This window comes from Raphanus sativus, chromosome 1, assembly GCF_000801105.2.
Source record: "Raphanus sativus cultivar WK10039 chromosome 1, ASM80110v3, whole genome shotgun sequence".
In the NCBI taxonomy this organism is placed as follows: Eukaryota; Viridiplantae; Streptophyta; class Magnoliopsida; order Brassicales; family Brassicaceae; genus Raphanus; species Raphanus sativus.
The window spans coordinates 1,620,859-1,640,734 of record NC_079511.1 but is presented as its reverse complement, the minus strand read 5'-3'; the positions used below and the strand labels follow the sequence as shown (position 1 = coordinate 1,640,734).

Sequence of the window (19,876 nt, the reverse complement as noted above, 5' to 3'; positions counted from 1 at the left end):
GAAATGGTCCGCGACCATCATATGCTTGGCGTAGCATTCAGTTCGGGAAGGAGCTTCTGGTCCTCGGTATCACTAAAAAGATCGGTAATGGCAGAACTGTGTCGGTGTGGGTGGATGCGTGGATTGAAGGAGAAGTGATGAGAAGACCTTTAATGAAAAATATCTTTGTTGACCTTCTTCTCTGTGTGGATAAACTGATTGACCAGGAAACCAGATGCTGGAACCTGAATACGCTACATGATCTATTCTTTGAGGAGGATATCGCAAGAATTGTAGCAATGAAACCGGTCTTCGAAGAGGAGGATTTTTGGGTGTGGAAACATAATAAGCATGGGGGTTACTCAGTCAAGTCTGGTTATTGGTTGAAAAACAGATTGACAAGGAGTGAGGAAATTAGGGAAGCGGAAGCTCTGCCTTCTTTAAATGGTTTGAAATCAGAAGCATGGAAGTTGAGAGCCCCGCCTAAAATCAAAAACTTCTTCTAGCGAGCCTTAAGTAACGCTATTTCAGCGGGAGAGCTCTTGGTGAAGAGAGGTATTAAGATGGATCCATGCTGCCAAGCATGTGGGTTTCAAGGTGAATCTATAAATCACATCCTATTCACCTGTCCCATTGCGCGGCAAGTATGAGCTTTGGCTAATGTCCCCTCTCCTCTCAATGGATTCGATGAGGTGTCACACTACTCCAATTTTCACTTCCTGTTTTCTCTCAGCTCTAACAAGATGTGTTCCTTACAAGTGGTAAAGGCAATGCCTTGGCTTGTTTGGTTTCTGTGGAAAAATAGAAACAGTCTTTTGTTTGATGGGAAACAGGTCAACATGTTGGATTTGGTGGCTAAGACATTTGAAGAAGCGGAGATGTGGTCACTAGCGCAGCTCAACGATCGGAGAGAGGAGGTAGAAGAGCAAGCGGACCTGCTGGAACGAGCGAAAAGATGGTCGCCGCCGCCGAGAGGTTGGGTGAAATGTAACATTGGAGCGGACTGGCAGAGATCAACGGAAATAGGAGGAGGTGCTTGGGTCGTTAGAGATCACAATGGTAAAGTTCTCATGCATAGCAGAAAAGCATTTTCTCAGATTAAGACTTTGCATGAAGCTAAATTGGAGTCCTTGTTATGGTCTATTGAAAGTATGAGTGCTCATCATCTAAAACGAGTGATCTTCGCCACTGAAGATACTGATCTAACAGGGATGATTTTGAGACCAAAAGCATGGCCAAATTTCAAAGGAGAAAGCTCTAGGATCTTAAGAAATTTGAGGACTATTGACTGGTGGAGATGAGTGAAGGAAGAAAGGGCAAATAACAGAGGAGCTTTCCTCATTGCTCTGAGTGTAACGAAAGGTGGACTTGTACAGTCGTATGTCGCGACGGGAAGCCCATCTTGGTTGCGTGAAACTTTTGAGAATGAGGAAAATCTTTCCTCTGTGTAAGTGCCAGTTTGCAGGCTTTTGGAAGGGTTATTTTTTGGGGTAAATGTTGGTATAGCAAGTGGGTTTAGTGACCAAAGTGTGGTTTTTACAGCAGTTTGTTTGATGCTGTTTGGTAAGGTAGGCTAATGTTGGTTTAGAAATTAGCTGCTGCTTTGTAAGGAGTTGGTACTCTGTTTTATCAGTATATAATCTAACAGATGACTTAAAAAAAAAATGTCTTCCAAACTATTTTTGTTTAGTCTGAATCGAGGAGTTATATTTGGTGTAGATGATGATGACAAGATTCGCCCACTTACTAAGCTACCACCTTCTTATAGTTCACAAGATGCACAGTTCACAAATCGACCTTTATTCAATGAACCAATGGTTTGATCTATCTATCTCCTTTCAGCCTTCTTCCCAGTCGATGTCTTCTTCCTCTTCCTCTTCACCACCTGAAGTCTCTGCTGCTTCCACATTCAAGTCCACCTTGTAGTTTCCATTTCCTGCAACTGCATTTTTTTATATGTTTTAGTAAATATTCATTGTTTCAATAATATGATCTACTAGCTACTATCTGAATTTTTATGTACTGACCTGCAATTGGTGGCTCTTCTTCCCATTCATCTTCTTCCTCTTCGCGTTTGGACTTCATACCAATCTGACGATCTGAGGATGTCGATGCCAACTCACTGTCAGGGGCTACCACTTCACCTCCAGATTCTTCTTCTTGTCTCTGCTTCTGTGCCAGTTCTTGCTGCTGCTGTATCAGAGCAGCGTAGTACGCTTTGACATACTCATCCTGAATTACCAAAAAAAAAAATGTATCAAGATTCTGGAAACACAATCCGGAAGATGCTACTGTGACAATTAATATAGTCGCAAAGAAATTCTGTAAAACCATGCCTTCAACACATCTTTATCATCGCCACTTTCCATGGCTGATTTCTTGTCATCTGAAAGTTTCGATGAGCCAACATCAACCTTTGCTTCCTGCCTCATCTCTCCTCTTTGTTCCTCCGTCAGATTCATTCCTTGCTTGATCATCCATGGAGGCAACACTTTCAGACTAGAATCTCCACCGTTAGCTTTGACATCCTCTTTTCCTTCACCAAGGTTAACCTCAACCTAGCAGCCATGCAAGATTTAAGAAATCAATGAAACAGGAAAATCCAGTGAAAACTTTGAAGCAAACCTATTCCTAAAAACGGAAACTACAACCACCAGCTTTTATAACACAGTATAAGTTTGCAGATTGATGTAAGCTTCAACATGAGCAAATGGAGAAAGAAAAGGGGCATTCCATAACAATATCATTGCCTCATCTTCCATAATAGCATTAATAAAACCTTGTAACACACATTGAGAAATGTAACTGATCATCACCTTTGTCTCTCCGAGAAATGGCATTGGCGTTGAACCATACCCACCTTGTGACCTCAAAGGATCATTAGGGTTAAGCTCACCATTTTCACGAGCAGCAATAGCTGCACGAGCCTCCCATGCGATAAGAGATCCAAAGTCGGGAACTGGCAGGTCTTTTACTCTGTTTATTTGATCCATCAGAGGTTTTATTTGAACCTGCAGTTAATACTCCATTTGTTAGTCGCTAACAATCAGCAACGTACAAACCCAGCATCACCTTTTGCTGCCAAATTATTCTTAATCCAGAAAACGATAATACAGAACCAATGCTAAATAGAATATAAGCCATGAACTGAAGCAGCAATTAACATTTACTTATCAAAAGTAAACATAACATCATACCAACCACGAACATCATCCCAACCGCCAAGGAGACACTTAATTGCAGCTACTCTAATTTGCAATTTCTAGCAATGGTCATTTAAGATATCCAAGTAGACTAATCAAGATCACAGATCATTCTGACGTAGTGAATATGATGGAACGGCAAAGTCGAATAAATTTCTGTTTAACAAATTCTAGAACATTGAAGTGAGAAGATAAAACAGTATACACAGACCTCCATCTTCTGAAGCATATCTCTTAGTTTTTCCCGCCGCCGTCTCCTTGCATTATCATCTCCATCTGCTACTTCTTCTGAAGTTAGCTTGTTACATTCCACAACCAATTCACCATTGCAATTTTCACAATGAAAAGCATCGTCTTCCATAGAAATTAATCTCAAGGCATCCAGTGCATTATATCTAAATCAGAAACGACAATATATTCAGGATTTAGTGAAGATAACACAATTCATAAATGTAGAGAATTTTATAAGAACATAAAGAGCAGTGGACTTTACTTCCTCTGGCAGTTAGGACAGCCATACTCTTGAACAGTATTCTTATCTTCTAGTTCGTCTTTGAGCTTCTTTTTCATCCGGTGCAGTTTATAACGAACAACATCATATATCTGAAAAAGAGAAGACGTGCAAGTTCAATAACGTACTGGGCAGTCTGAATTTAAAAAGGTAAAATAGCAAACTGAAAACAATTAGTAAACGGGACTGAAGCAGACCTGGGGATAGTTGAGGCAGCAATACGAGTGGGTATGGAACTTAACCTTGTCCTCTGCTCGACCACCAGTTGTAGCAGCTACCGCAACACTATACATCTTTGCACCTTTTGCAGTCTAATAATAAGATTTGGAATCAATAAAAGTGACGAGCAAACATTCGAACCAACAATGTAGAAAAATGTGGTTCAGAACACAAAACAAGAACTTAATTTCTGCACAGACACCTCTTTCCTGTGGTCACGCATGATCAAGTTTTGTTCTTCAAAGTGTCGTATAATTTTTCTAAGTTGCTTAGCGTGCAACTTCAACTCCTTAGCCAAGTCCTCTTCTCTCACCCATTGCTTCCTACCAGAAACGAAAGTCAGCAGGTTTAAATACCCAAACTAAAAGCAATATCAACTGATCAACCTCAAACATCACATAATCAAGTTCCAAAAGATAACCTACCGTTAATCACACAAAACCAATAACTACACTAGACTAAAAAAAGCTGTTTAGAAACTATTGCGACAGGTTTAAAGTGTTAACAAAGTTCAAATAATAGACTGGCTCATTGGAGATAGAAAAGGAAAGAGATATGTGGACAAACCTGGTAAGCTCATCCAGCACCACAACGGCGATCCCTCTATTGTCACTTCTAGCAGTTTTCTGCTGATTATCGCTTTTGGTAGTATAATCATCATAGAACGCCCTTGCTAAAAGCCTCACCAACCTACAAAAAGGAAATGCAATTACAATTGAATAAGGGCAGAGTTAGACAAAGACGTAAAAAAAAAGGGTTTGAAAGGTATAAGAAAGAGATACTTGATAAACGGCTCGAGCACAACTGTCTTCTGCACTGGGCCTTTATTATCCATGGAACCAGGACACTGACATTTACCAAGTCAAGGAAACAGTATTATCTTAAATGCAAAAAAAAAAAGAAAATCTGGATTGATACAGAAAGATTAAAACTTTAAAACAGAGCTCGGAATCAAGATCCTAAATCCATATCATAAGAGACTGAAGTTTTTTTAATTTGCAAACCAAATCAAACACAAAGGTAAGTGGGGATATTCAGAAAATGAAGAGCTCAAACGGAAACCCTAATTTCGGAGAAACCATGATCGCGCAATACGGGAAAAAAATGGAAATCAGACTGAGAAATAGAAGCAGCAGCATAAGGGAAAGCATACGCGAGAGTTTGGGATGTAAAACAATGAGTCGGATGATCGGAATTGATGAATATCGACGAAGGTTTACCGGAGAGGAGAGAGAGAACGCGGCGCTGGGCGAGAAGTCTCTCGACGAACAACAACTAGAGACCGCGTCTCTCTCTCTCCCTCTCTCGTTTAACATCATCATCTTCCTTTTTGAAATATTTCATGTCTAGCCCAAACCCGCCCAAACTTATCGGGCTTGGTTTAGTTATAAGCCCAAATAAATGGGCCTTTCAGAACAAGAAGTCCTGCATAGATCAAACCCATTGATTGATGCTTTGGAATGTCGAACCCGGTTTACAAAACTCTTCATTATTTCAACTTCGTACAGACAACAAACATACAACAATGTACGTGTTTAAGAGATGTGATACAGGATTAATGAGAGGACACTGAGCTTTAAGCCTTGAAATAATTAACACAAGAGGGGTATAAAACAAAATTTTATCTATCAGATTCCTGATAAAAGAGGCTCCGTGATTTTTGTTGTGTAATTATTCTTCGTACTTCTTCCTTCTTTCCCCACAAGCTTCTTCACCGTTACTCCTCCCTTGCTTTGATGATACTCCTGTGTGTGACACACACAAAACAGTCAATACATCTCCCACACACACACAAAAGTGACCCCATCAAGTTTTTTTTTTTTAACTTTGATTCAGTTAGATATCAAGGTTTTGATCAGGCTCTTGCTTACCAATGGCGAAGCACGTGCTATGGATGATACAGCTGCTGCTGCGGCCGCCACTCGTACTCTGAAATGATGTTCAAAATATAATTCAGTTTTGCCATTTTAGTGACTCTTTGGTAAACTATAGGGTCACTAACAGAAGTAAGCAAATATCATTAAGATACCTTTTATGTACATCAATGTAAACGTCGGTTTCATCCACTATTTCTGCCTGCATTTCCAGTAAAACCACCAAATGAAAACTTCTCATGTGAAATAAATGTACATATAGGTAACGTAGGCGTAGAGTGGAGACAGCCAATGATCAAATCAGTAGCGGAAAAGGAAAAAATAAAGATCATACTTGCAGAAGTTCTTCAAAGACATCTTCTAACGTGATGATGCCAATAACTTCTTCATCCTCGTTATCTTCCAGCATACGCGGCAAGTCCCTTGTCACAATACCGTTTCGTTTGAAATTTATTCCCTTATTTTCCACATGCTTTGGTACTTTATCAATATCAACAACAACAACATCATGCCTTTCACCAACATGCTTGATCAAAGGAGCTGTCAATTGAGGATGACACGAATATAATATGTTCATATTTTCTTTGGGTGTTTCCTCGTGACTCGGCAACTGCATATTCTTCCTTTTGTCTTTGTCTTTGACTTTGACAACGGCAGCCATGTGACTGCTTCCCTTTTGAAACTCGTTGAGGATATCATACAATGGCATGTCTGATGGAACCCTGGCAAAGGAAACGTATGGGAGTTTATACTGATATAGTATGGCTAGGTAAAGCTGAAGGAAACAAGACATACCTTGGGATCTTCCTGATGGAAATAGAACTTATGGGTGTCTCTGCTTCTGCTCTTGCAGTTAGAAGACTCTTCACCTAGGTAAGAGCAGCATACGCAGAATTAAGTAAAACTAAAAGGATTCAGTGAAAGGAAACAATGCAAAGAGTTTCAAAGGAGCACCAGTAGAAGCCCAATGATGTTTTTTGGATTCCCTAAGTAGACTGGGATTCGACTATGACCTTTCGACAGTATTTTCCCAATTGTTTCCCTGCATATTTTACCAAGGTGAAAATAGTTTACTCTCTAAGCTTTTGCATTACAGCACTATTTTTTCAACTAATCAGCCATCTGGAGTTTCTCAATTTTGACAGAGCAAATCATCATGAAAAGACCAACTCTAACATTAACTCACCAGTCTAACTTTGTAGTTACATCCAAGGAAAACGTTGATTCAATTGGCGTCATAGCCTCCTCAGCCGTCTGAACTTCCAGGAAATAAAAGCATATCAATGAGATCAGAGGAAGTCATCTTGTAGCAGTAAAAAAAAATTTAGAAAGTATGTTCCAAATTGAAAGGAGATAGAATGAAAGTAAGCATCAGTTCAATAAACCCGGATCAGTGGCTTATAAGCAAACCATTTCATGCAGACCATAACTTATTCAGATTCGTAGACATGCAATGGGCTAATACAAGTCCTTACCTTCTCGCTTAAATCCAGGGCTCCACTTATAATCATTGTTTCCTCGTGTGTCAATTCACCTCCCTTACCAGCCTATATTTGGAGAGAAACAACATGTCAATGAAAGCTGGAAACAGAAGTACTATCCATAATCAAGTAACTTAATAAATCACTTCACAAATCAGACAGGGTTCATAGAACAATAACGTGTGTGTTTTTTCTGATTATATCATAAACCAGAAAACTACGTACCTCTTGGCTGTGAATTGAGACAAGAGCTTTCAGCTGAGCTCGTCTAAACAGTGTGTTGTTATGCCCAATCACCGCATCAAGAACCTGAGGCATATAAAAAACGCTGGTAAGAAGTAAATAACCACAGCTACATTATACACTGGCATCTATAAATGCATCAACTTGTCTAGATGGTATAATCAATACAATTAATTTCAACAAGTTACACTTCTTAATAAGTAAATGCAAGGTTCAACAATTTTCCCGTCTTTTTCTGGTTTATTGACATTTAGTGATATGACAAAGACAGATTAGTACCACAAACAACTACGTCACCTTTCCAATAGGGTACGCAATGGGATAGCAGATTATCATCAAAATGCGAACCAGCCACAAAAAATTAGCACCAACAGCAAGTCCATATCTCGAGCATATAGCTTGCGGAATGATCTGGAATGATACACAATTTGTATCAGCTTATAGATGGAAAGTGCTGAATAAAAGACAAACTAACACACACCAAGAATAGATAATAAAGAAAGTTACCTCTCCAAAAGCAAGAACAAAAGTAACCGAAAGCAAAACAGCCACAAAAGGGTGAAATATCTTATCCAAACATATAGGAAGGGCCTGAAAAAGGGAAACAAACAAAAGAATCAAGTACCAACTTCATTGATTCCCATATCAAAACATTCCCCTAATCCTGAGGTGCACAAAGTTAGTAACTTATCTCGCTGTAAAATCAGAACAGTGAGGGTAACTAAAATCATGTTTTTACCTCCATGGCAGCTGCATTGCATAGAAGCAGAGTCACAAGAAGTTGATGCTGCTTCTTCACCACTGGTAAGATAGCAGCTACAATATCCAAAAAAAAAAAAGAAAAAACAAATTCATGCAACTCCAGAGGTAATAGTAAAAAATAGTAACAATAGAGAGTGTACAATTTTATTATTTACAGCCAGTACTAATCAAGCAAGTAAGTAATCTTAACGTAAGCAGTGATTTTTTTAACTGCGATCAAAGAAAACGTACCGGCCTGCTTTTTCTCGGCGGAGGAGCCACTCTGCTGGAGAATCTCGAGCTCGACGAGGCCAAGAGACATTAGTCCGAGTGTGAGTCCAGACATTATCCCAGCGAAGAGAACGAGGAGACACGCCACGCCGACGACCACGAACCACCAAGGCGAACCGAATGTAATGTCTTCCGCCTCAAAGACGAAGCTGTTCAACGAGTAAGCTGTTTTTACCAACGTGCTAAGAAAAACCATTTTCGACGCCTTCTTGTTCTCAAGCTTCGATTTGGTCGCTGGCAGAGAGACAACAGAGAGAGGGGTCTTGTGTGTATTGTTGTGATGTGTGAAGCTTTTTTATTTTAGAAAGAGGAAGACGATGAATGGCTTTTGAAACGTGGATTCATGGACATACTGACATGTCAGCATTCAGCATGAATTATTATTTTTATTTTACTTTTTCTAGTTGTTAGACCACTATTCAATCAGATCTTCTCTATTAAAATTAAATAAATGAAAAAGAAAAATTGAGAGAAAAAGAGAGAGCGAAAAGAATTTCTAAGAGCATGATCAATGGTGTATATTACTATAGAGTCTTTTATATCACTTTTATCAATTAATAAAATAATTATATAATTAAAATTTATTTTAATAAAATAAAATAATTCATTCACAAAAGGACATGTGAAAGAAAAATTAGGACTAAGTTAAGAGATGTTTCTTAAATTTCTTAAATAAAAAACATATCTTATTTTTCTTTAGTATTTTTAATTTTTTTTTATATTTTATTTGGAAGATACTAGGTAAGAAACTTGTATTAATCATGTTCTAAAAATTCTTGTTTCAGAATCATGTTTGAACATTTTTCATCCACATATAAAAAAAAATTTTTTAATGATTTTTAAAAATAAGAGAAAATGCGGATGAATGTCCATTGGATGCTGCTCATGTCCGCGGACCACTAATTATTATCAAAGTTTCTTGGATTGTCTATTCTTCAGAGGCCTTCGATCTCTGGTGGTATCAGATGTGGATTAACTGGACACCAAATAGGTCAGCATTCTCAAAGAGGATGAGCCAATCGTCAGTCTCTAAGTGACGTTCAAGTGAAGCTCCTAGAACCGCCTTGAATCGTCGGCAAACAGCTCGATGATGCTTGAAACGAATTGATGTTGGTATACCATGTCAGCATTCAATTTTTTTTTTTTTTTTTGTCGACCAGATTACAGACTCATGTGGACTCTGTAAACCAAACTGGTAGCTCTGTATCCATATGGACAGTAAACGACGACTGTTGCCTCACACCGCGTGCTAAGCTATCCGCCTTTTTGTTTTGTGTCCTTGATATATGAATAATCTCCGAGCTGTGAAAACTTCTCTTGAGACTTCTGATGTCTTCTAAATAATTTGCAAACGCCGGCCACTCTTCTGGTTCCGAAACCATCTTCACCAATTGAGAACAATCCGTTGCAAAAGTTACATTAAATTGCCGTAAATTCCTCATACATTCCATTGCCCAAATGAGAGCCTCGATCTCTGTGTGTAATGGGGACTGACTAGTCCTTGTGTTTCTAGCTCCTGCTAGGCCCTCAAATCCTTCTAGAGTACTATACCAACCTTGTCCTGAGAAATTATCCTTAGATTTCCACGATCCATCCGTAAAACACCACCGTCCCGGGCGAATTGGTAGTGCTAACTCTGTTTGTACAACACGAGCCGAATCTTTAACCACAGCTTGTTGAGCTTCCTTCCAGATTAAAGACTCTGTCATAGCCAATTTGAGGGTATCCCTAGGATCCATGTCAAAGTTACTGAAGACTTTATTATTTCGTCCTTTCCATATATACCAAAGTATCCACGCGAAATGATGATCTTCCATTGTTGGTTGAATTCGCCAAAAAAGGTAATCCATATTCGTAAATAAAGATTGTCCTGGGAAATGATCTGGATGCGAAGAAATACATGATAGTGCCCAAACCTGGACAGCTGGTGGACATTCAAAGAAAACATGATTTATGGATTCCTCTGATGCTCCACATCTGTCACAGCCAATATCCCCCTGAAGACCCCGTGCTTTCAGATTCTTCCGAACTGCTATACACCCTGACAGTATTTGCCATAGAAAATGCTTCATCTTTGGTGGACAGCGCACTTTCCAACACTGAGCCTTAAGATCTGTAGTCGTGGGGCCGAATTCTACTGCCCCTATTCCACGATCCGGGTACACCCGTTCTAATTGGTATCCTGATTTAACTGTATATTTTCCATTTTTGGTAAAATGCCAGCCATCCCGATCAACCATTTGTGTCCTGCTTAAAGGTATGCTTTCAACAATCTTAACCTCCTCAGGTTCCATAATTTCCAGTAAAGCCAATGTATTCCATGTGCGTGACGTAGCACTTATAAGAGAGTCGACCGTGAGGTCTGGTAGAAGAACATTTTGTTTTTTATTTGCTGGTCTCGGGCGGTCGGTTGGGAGCCAAGGATCATTCCATACTGATATGGAAGATCCTGATCCCACCCTTTTGATTAGTCCTTTGCTAACCAGAGATCTAGCAGAAACTATACTACGCCAACCGTAGGATGACGAGTACGATCGAATCGGTTCTAGGGGTGAAGCATTCCTAAAATACCGACCTTTAAAAACACGAGAAAATAGAGCATTTGGCTGATCTATTAGTCTCCATAGTTGCTTAGCAAGCATGGCTGTGTTGACATCTGTAAGATCTCTAAACCCCAGCCCTCCATCATCCTTATGAACACAGACCTTATCCCATGATTTCCAATGTAATCCTTTTGTGTTACCACTAGGGCTCCACCAAAATTGTGCTACCGCACTAGTGAGTTTCTTCATGACCGTTTTTGGTATTCGGAAACAGGACATGATATGATTAGGGAGGGCAGTGACCACCGATTTTATGATTACCTCCTTCCCTCCTTTAGTAAAAAATTTAAAAGTCCATCCATTAACTCTATTATTTAACCTCTCCTGAACAAAGCCAAAAACTTGAACCTTAGAGCCTCCTAAATTTTCTGGGATCCCCAGATACGATCCCATTCCTCCCCGATTTTGAATGCCCAAAATATCCCTCAGCTCTTGTTGAGTTGTTTCATCAATCTTGTGTCCAAACTGAATTGACGATTTCTGGAAATTTATTTGCTGTCCCGAAACCTTCTCATATTCTTTAAGAATTACCAAAATAGCCTGACATTCCTCCTTCTGTGCTCTACAAAAGAAAATACTATCATCCGCAAAAAACAGATGAGATATTGACGGACAAGCCCTTGCTACCTTTATTCCAGTCAGCATTCAATTAAGAGATGTTTTTAAAATTTTTTAAATAAAAAACATATCTTTTTTTTATGCTTTTAATTATTTTTTATATTTTAATAGTTAGAGACTAGCTAAGAAACTTACATTAATCATATTCTTAAAACTCTTTATTTTAAAATCACTTTTGAACATTTTTCATCCACATGTCACGCGATTAACATTTTAATGATTTTTAAAAATATCAAATTTAATTGCACAAAGTCTGTATGATCAACACCCACACCACTTTTAAAGTTTTAAGATGATTTCTAATAGTTGGAGATGGTTTTACTCACATCACTTACGTTTCTTTCTTTCTCTCTCACTATAATTGACTACTCATATTTTTTTGTGACAACGTGATAAATATATGAATTACAGAGCTATCATATAATATAAAGTCTTTATGTATCAACACCTATACCGGTTTTAATGCCCCCAAGATGGATACACTTGACTGTTAAATCTTCCTTAATTAATTCGACCGTTGTGATATCATTATACTATCAAATAATGTAAATGTTTTGTTAACTCCAGACAAGACATGCGCTGGTGTTTCAAAATCCTAATAACCAAATAGGATTAGATCTTCAGAAGTAAAGTTTTTTTTTTCTAATGGTCAACATGAATGATAAATAATTTAGTTACTACTTCTCTTTTTCATAATAAATATTATTTTAAATTTTTTATTTTATTTCAAAATAAATATCGTTCTATCATTTCAATATAATTTTATGCATTAATTCTGTGTTTTTATCATTTTGAGTAACCAATATATTTTCATTTAATTAATTATATATTAAATAATGATATATTAGTCTATTATATTGATTTTTAAAATTTCCGTTGAAAATGTCAAAGTGATATTTATAATGATACGAATCTATAATGAAACTGATTTAAGTATTTAATTTCACTTATTTTCTAAAATTTGCCTAACAAAAACAAAATATCTTAGTTACAATTTACAAATAACCCAATAAATATGTTATCAGCCTTTTTGGGCTGTCTGGATCAGCTTTGAGCTCAATGTTTGGGCCCACTGATGTCTAAAGAAAATAGTGTTCGCGGAAAAATGGACCGGTTGAATCGGGTCGGGTTTAGCTATCAGAATCGGGCATATTCCCTTGGCCTTGATACGTCTGCGTATGCCAGCCATTTCAACTCAATCGGGGAATATCCTAAAATCGCAGCTTCATTCGTCCGTCTCCTCCTCCGTTCATTTTGGTGGTGCTAGCCTCTTCCTTTCAAAAGCAGAGCAGTCGGTTGTCTGGTGTGAAATTTAGCTCAGAGCTCCTCATAAGAATTTGGGTGAATCATGGCGGCTACCAATGTGATGAGGCGAGATGAGAGCCTTCTTATGTCGTCGTCCCCTCTTGATCCCCGTAGAGGTAATTTCGAATTGAAAGTTTTGACCTTTTCCCCTGTTTTGGAGTGTGTGTGTGTGTCATTTCCTTAATTAGAGGTCATTTATTGTTATGGGTATTAGATTCAGAGATGAATCATGATCGAGAGAGAAATGAGAGAAAGATAGTTTGTTATTCTGCAACTCAACTGTAAGTCTGTTACAGACTCTGACTTATATAACGACACTAAACCAATATATCAAACCGTATTTAACCAAGTAAACCGGTAATCAATCTATACTCTAATACCCCTCCCTCAAGATGGAAGATACAAACTATACAATCCCATCTTCGACACTAAATGCTTGAACACTCCTGGTTGCACAGCCTTTGTAAAGATATCGGCGAGTTGATTATCGGTCCGTACATGAAGTGTCTTGAGGAAACCACTCAGCAAGCGTTCACGAACAATGTGACAGTCGTTTTCAATGTGTTTTGTGCGTTCGTGAAAGACAGGGTTGGAGGCGATGTGTAGAGCTGACTGGTTGTCACAGTAGAGTGTTGCAGGCGTAGTTGTTGGACAATGAAGATCCCGTAACAGAGCAGTAAGCCATATCAATTCACAAGTAGTGTCAGCCATTGCGCGATACTCGGCCTCTGAGCTACTACGAGATACCGTTGGTTGTTTCCTGCAACACCAAGAGATGAGAGCATCACCAAGAAACACACAATAACCAGTTACCGAACGCCTTGAGTCTGGACAAGCAGCCCAATCCGCGTCGGAAAAAGCAGTGAGCTGAAGGTTTGATGAAGCCGAGAAGAATAATCCTTGACCTGGATCATTCTTGAGATATCTGAGGATTCTGTTAGCAGCCTGAAGATGCACAGAACGAGGTGCCTGCATATACTGACTGAGCTTATGTACAGCATAAGTGATATCAGGTCTCGTGTGTGTCAGGTAAAGAAGTCTGCCAACGATACGACGGTAAACAGAAGGCTCTGTTAAGAGATCACCATCAGATTCTGACATCTTGAGATTAGGCTCCATTGGAACTGAGAGAGGTTTACAACCGAGTAGTCCAGCATCTTCAAGCAATTCCAATGTATACTTCCTCTGATTAATAGAAATACCAGTCGAGTTTCTAGCAATCTCAAAACCAAGAAAGTATTTGGCTGGACCAAGATCTCTCAACTTGAAAGCATTCTTGAGTTTAGACTTGAACTCATCAACGGCAGAGTCAAGGCTTCCAACAAGAAGAATGTCGTCAACGTATACTAATATAGCTAGAAACACTTCAGAAGTACACTTGACGAACAGAGAATGATCTGATGGACATTGTGTGAATCCTTCACGAAGAATCACACTCGATAGCTTCTGGTTCCACTGACGTGAAGCTTGTTTCAAGCCGTACAAAGACTTCTTGAGCTTGCAAACGTAGTTCTTTGGCCAAGATTTTCCAGTAAGCTGAGCATATCCCTGAGGCATTGTCATGTATATCTCTTCATCTAGATCCCCGTTCAAAAAGGCATTACTAATGTCAAGCTGTGATATAGACCAGTTCTTGCTTGCAGCTAAACGGAGAAGAAGACGAACTGTGCCCATTTTTGCCACGGGAGAGAAGGTATCAATGTAATCAAGACCTTCAATCTGCGTGTATCCCTTAGCAACCAAACGTGCCTTAAAGCGTTCAATGGTTCCATCAGGGTTGAACTTGATAGTGTAGACCCATTTACAACCAACTGGATGCTTACCCGGAGGCAACTCACAAACATCCCATGTTTCAGTATCTTCCAACGAAGTCATCTCAGTTCTCATAGCCGCAGTGAACTCTGCAGAGTTAATGGCTTCTAGGAAGGTCTTAGGTGGGGTAGTAGTGGTAATGGATAGGACAAAGTTCTTATAGGAAGGCTCAAGGTTCTTATAGGTCATAAACGAGGAGATTGGATAGGATGAGGTATGGGTAGGATGAGCAGGAAAGTCTGATATCTTGTTAAGCAAGTAACAATGGTATTCATCAAGGTAACTAGGGATCCTAGCTTGGCGTTTTGGTCTATGGTTATTGGTTTGATCTCCTGACGGAACACAATCAGTATTGGAACGAGGAAGGACACAAGGTGAAGATGAGATAGGGGAAGAAAGCGATGAAGAAACACCTTGTGGCAATGAAGAAGGATGAACATCATCTGGTTCAGGAAGTTGAGATATAAAAGAAGAATTATCAGGAAAGATAGGATCAGGAGAAATATCAAAAGAAGCTGGAAAGAGAGAGTCTGGAACCGGCAATGGTAGAACATCCTGAGGAAATATATCTGAGCCTTTTGGAGAATGAGTGAAAGGAAAGAGATACTCATGAAAAATGACATTTCGAGAAATAGAAACTGTATTAGTTTCTAAGTCAAGAACTTTATAACCTTTGTAACCATGAGGATAACCAAGAAAGACACAGGGTTTTGCACGGGGAGAGAATTTGTGTCTATCTTTAGTAAGGGTTGAGACATAACAAAGGCAACCAAAGACACGGAGATGATTGTATAGAGGAGCTTTCTTGTTTAAAAGTTCAAATGGGGTTTTGTTTTGAAGAAGAGGTGATGGGGTTCGGTTTATGAGGTAGACTGCGGTAAGAATACAATCTCCCCAGTAAGAAATGGGTACGTTTGATTGAAAGAGAAGAGATCTTGCAACATTTAAAATGTGTTGGTGTTTCCTCTCCACAACTGAGTTTTGTTGTGGAGTGTACGCACAAGAAAAGAAATGGATGATGCCTTTGGCTTTAAGAAGAGATGTAAAAGATAGCTCAGGAGCATTATCAGATCGGATGGCTTTGACTTTCATCTGGTATTGGGTTTCAATAAGCTGAAGAAATTCAGGAAAAACAGAGGAAACTGAACTTTTATTTTCCAAAAGGTAAATCCAAGTAGCTCGTGTACAATCATCTACTATAGTGAGAAAATATCTGTATCCATCTGAAGTAGGAACATGAAAGGGACCCCAGATATCAAGATGAATAAGATCAAAAGGATTTGGAGACATATTATTCGATGATTGAAAAGAAATGCGTTTCTGTTTAGCCAAAGGGCATACAGTACAAACAGAATCAAGAGATTTTTCAGAAGAAATAAGAAGATCTTTAGACAGAATGTGAATCTTTTGTGGTGATGGATGTCCTAATCGCCGGTGCCAGACTTCAGAAGAAATTTGAGAAGCAGAAGAAACGTTGAGGGAAGGGAGAGAGGATTTGAAAGAAGAAGAAGGCGTGGACTCCAAGATGTAAAGATTGTCATGAAGATCACCCTTCCCAATCATGGAGTCCAGAATATGCGCCTGAGAAATAAAAGGATTGTAAGGAAGAATGTAACAAGAATCAGAAGAGAAAAGCACAGTGATAGAGCTGTTTTTGGTAAGAGCACTGATGCTTAAGAGATTGAATTTGAAGTTTGGAACAAAAAGAACAGAGTGAAGAGTTAAAGTTTCAGAAAGCTTGATTGTTCCAGAAAGAGTTACTGATATATGTGTTCCATCAGGGAGAGTAACTGAGGTATGACTAATAGGTTTGGTATCTATGAATAGGGTATGATCAGAACAGACATGGCAACTAGCACCAGTGTCCACAACCCAAGCATTATTCTTAAGACTAAGGCTATTTTCGGTTCCTGCAGATGAAAGTAAAGAGAATGGTTTTAAAGAGTTACCAGATGGGGCATGGATTTGAGGAGTAAGGTGAGGTTGAGGTTTGGAAACGGAGGTAGATCCATCTGCAAGAGTCAACTGCGAGCCAGAAACCTGAGATATAGGGTTGATAGACTGCGGTGTGAGATTTAAAATCGTCAGAAGATGCTGAATCTGGTCTGATGTAAGATGATCCAGGTTTGCATGTCGTTGATTGCTCTGAGGTACATTATCATTGACAACCATGTTAGCCACGTTCTCTTTCTTCTGTGACGTTGACTCATTCTGCTTTGAAGAGTTCTGTTGTTGATTCGGTTGTCTGTAGTTCGATGACTGCGGCTTGAAACCAGGTGGGAATCCATGTAGCTTGTAGCATCTGTTCACAGTGTGACCAACAACACCACAATGCGAGCAGATAGGACGCGATTTCGGTTTGTTGTAGTTACCAGAATAAGCTGCTACAAGTTGATCAGTTTGTGAGGCTTGAAAGGCAACTGCACTAGTTGTTGAACCATTCTTCATAGAGCGTTGACGTTCCTCTTGTGATACCAAATTGAAGACTTTATTGAGGGATGGTTTAGGATCCATCATAAGGATTTGACCTCTCGCTGCAGTAAAAGTATCATTTAGCCCCATGAGAAACTTCAAGACATGATCTTGCTCGTCACGTTCCATCAAACGCTTCGAACTTTCACAACTGTCACGACCACAACAACACTTATATGGAGCCTCATGATTCTTCAGATCTTCCCAAAGTTGCTTGAGTTTGGTGTAGTACTCACTGACTGTTTGTGATCCTTGAACTTCAGAATAGATCTGTTGTTTAATCTCTGCATGACGAGGTCCATCGCTCTGTTTAAACTGATCATGAATATCAAGCCACATCTGTCGAGCCGTTTCAAGATACATGATGCTCTTTGCTATAGACTTGTCAACAGCGTTAACAATCCAGGTGCAAACCATACTATTGCAACGATACCAAGAAGCATAATCAGGATGTGATTTATCGATCTCAGGATAAGATCCATCCACAAAAACAATCTTGTTCCGAGCTCCTAAAGCCATCATCATTGATCTACGCCATGTATTGAAGTTTCCTAGGCCAGTTAGCTTATCAGATACAAGAGCAATACCAGCGTGATCAGCAATGTGGATGTATAAGGGATTGGAGTTCGGATCTTGAAGGGACGCCGTCATCGGAGATCGATTCGCCGCCGGATTAGGAGTTGAAGCTGAGTTCGGAGTTGAGTTAACAGCATTCGCGTAAGACATTGGCATGGTGATGAAGAGAACAGAAGATCGATAGCTCTATCGATCGAGAAAAGACGAAGATGGTGACGAACTAGTCGTCGAATCGAATCGCGAGTGACGGAGATGAATCGGAAGCTCGAATCAAGCTCTGAATCGATCAGGAAGAAGCGGAAGATGAGAGCAATTGCTCTGATACCATATTAGATTCAGAGATGAATCATGATCGAGAGAGAAATGAGAGAAAGATAGTTTGTTATTCTGCAACTCAACTGTAAGTCTGTTACAGACTCTGACTTATATAACGACACTAAACCAATATATCAAACCGTATTTAACCAAGTAAACCGGTAATCAATCTATACTCTAATAATGGGGATTTATGGAGAGGTTTCTGATTGTGAGAATTTTTGTGTTTGTGGAAATGAATTTGATTAGGGTTTGTTACTTGCAGGAGGAGATACGTCTGCTTCTCGTGGCCTATCTCTCGAGAAGAAAATTGAAGCTCTTGAGAGCCTCACAGGACAAGTGAGTTCCTTTCTTTTTGTTTGAAGTTGATATTCTTTGTAGCTAATGAGTATATTCGCTTAAATGCAACAACAGGTTAGTAACCGGAGATCTAGGAGATGGTTAAATGATCGTATTCTGATGGAGCTTGTTCCTCGTTTAGATGCCCAAGAAATCAGAGGCTTGTTTGCCCCACCTCCATGGGGTAAATAATAATCTCTCTCACTCCCTTTACTTAATGGTCATCTATCATTTGACTACATCTGTTTTATCCAACAGGTGATGATGTTCCTCCCTCTGCCTTTTCTTTGACTAATGTTGGGGAATGGGACAGATTCAGAAACATTGACATGGACAAGGAGGTGAGAGTTACCTCCTGTCTTCTTCTTTTTTGGGACTATGTGTCGTCATAAGAATACAAGTTCATAATTGGGGGAAAACAACTGTGTTCTTGTCAGGCCAATATCATGGACTCCTTGAACCAGTCATCCGTAAGGCAGAAAGGTCATGTGGATGCTGATAAAACTGCTGTTTTAACCGCTTGGCGAAGAATAGAGTGTAGAACTAGAGAGGCTCTTCGGCGCAGCTTTTTACCTGACCTCATCGAGGGCTATGAGGTACTCTATAGATTCTTCAGTTTAAGCTGTATTTAAACCCTTCTTCTTCTTCTACTCTCAAAAGAACTTTTAATTTCACAGAACTGTATAAGTCATTTCATTGAGGAAGGCGGTGAAGGAGATGTGCTTGACCTCAAGGTTCAAGACCCATTCCATAGATTGCTTTTGCACGGTGTTTGTGAGGTAACACCGACATCTCTCTCCTTCTCAGCTAGGTCCTCTTCTTTGATACTAAGATGTTGATGTAAAGAGTAAACAACCTAAAAAGAAACTACTCTTTTTCCATGGAACAGTACCACAATTTGGTGTCTACAACTGCAACAGAACAAATAGGAAAGAAAGCAATGAAGACGACAAAGATCAAGTGGAAGAACAGCGACGAGAAACTGAGCATCAGCCTCGCGCATTTCCTCAGGATGTCAAAGGAAGGAGCTTGGTAACATCATCACATAGACAAACACACTCCTTTGTAGCTGTAACTCTTATGAATAAGAAAAAGAGCTGCATTGGCCTCCTCTCTATATGCAGCAAGAGGATTTCTTTGCTTCTTCTCCCTCTTATGTGGTCTTGTGACCTTTGTATTGTATTCTCATTACGTACCTTTCAAGTGATAGATTAAGTAGACAACCAGTTCTGGAATATAAAACAATACACAAATGTATTAATTTACTTTATTTCATGGAACATTTTATTTTTAT

General features: G+C 39.3%; 3 protein-coding genes across 4 annotated transcripts; 1 reads left to right on the top strand and 2 right to left on the bottom strand.

Annotated features, from left to right (window-relative positions):
- Positions 1–1,632: 1,632 nt before the first annotated feature.
- On the bottom strand, positions 1,633–5,205 carry LOC108835566 (transcription factor efuD). 2 transcript variants are annotated; one of them, XM_057003411.1, is made up of 11 exons: positions 5,066–5,205; positions 4,695–4,759; positions 4,480–4,602; positions 4,115–4,235; positions 3,891–4,004; positions 3,676–3,785; positions 3,394–3,577; positions 2,796–2,990; positions 2,316–2,537; positions 2,007–2,211; positions 1,633–1,921 (listed from the first exon to the last, which is right to left on the bottom strand). In XM_057003411.1, exons 2-11 carry the CDS (start codon positions 4,745–4,747, stop codon positions 1,818–1,820), a joined length of 1,431 nt encoding a protein of 476 aa, XP_056859391.1. In that variant the 5' UTR covers positions 4,748–4,759; positions 5,066–5,205; the 3' UTR covers positions 1,633–1,817. The 2 variants fall into 2 exon arrangements, with proteins under 2 accessions (XP_056859391.1, XP_056859395.1); XM_057003415.1 differs by having other exon boundaries at positions 5,133–5,180.
- Positions 5,206–5,436: 231 nt separating this feature from the next.
- On the bottom strand, positions 5,437–8,787 carry LOC108835565 (putative DUF21 domain-containing protein At1g03270). The gene is made up of 13 exons (XM_057003392.1): positions 8,504–8,787; positions 8,250–8,326; positions 8,018–8,101; positions 7,808–7,921; positions 7,493–7,576; positions 7,262–7,333; positions 6,973–7,040; positions 6,741–6,828; positions 6,582–6,655; positions 6,121–6,508; positions 5,942–5,988; positions 5,784–5,841; positions 5,437–5,657 (listed from the first exon to the last, which is right to left on the bottom strand). Exons 1-13 carry the CDS (start codon positions 8,736–8,738, stop codon positions 5,541–5,543), a joined length of 1,506 nt encoding a protein of 501 aa, XP_056859372.1. The 5' UTR covers positions 8,739–8,787; the 3' UTR covers positions 5,437–5,540.
- Positions 8,788–12,937: 4,150 nt separating this feature from the next.
- LOC130508129 (uncharacterized) lies at positions 12,938–19,875 on the top strand. The gene is made up of 7 exons (XM_057003382.1): positions 12,938–13,184; positions 18,509–18,582; positions 18,658–18,766; positions 18,841–18,923; positions 19,020–19,178; positions 19,260–19,361; positions 19,472–19,875. The coding sequence occupies exons 1-7, from the start codon at positions 13,112–13,114 to the stop codon at positions 19,616–19,618; spliced, it is 747 nt and encodes a 248-aa protein (XP_056859362.1). The 5' UTR covers positions 12,938–13,111; the 3' UTR covers positions 19,619–19,875.
- The last annotated feature ends 1 nt before the right edge of the window (position 19,876 follows it).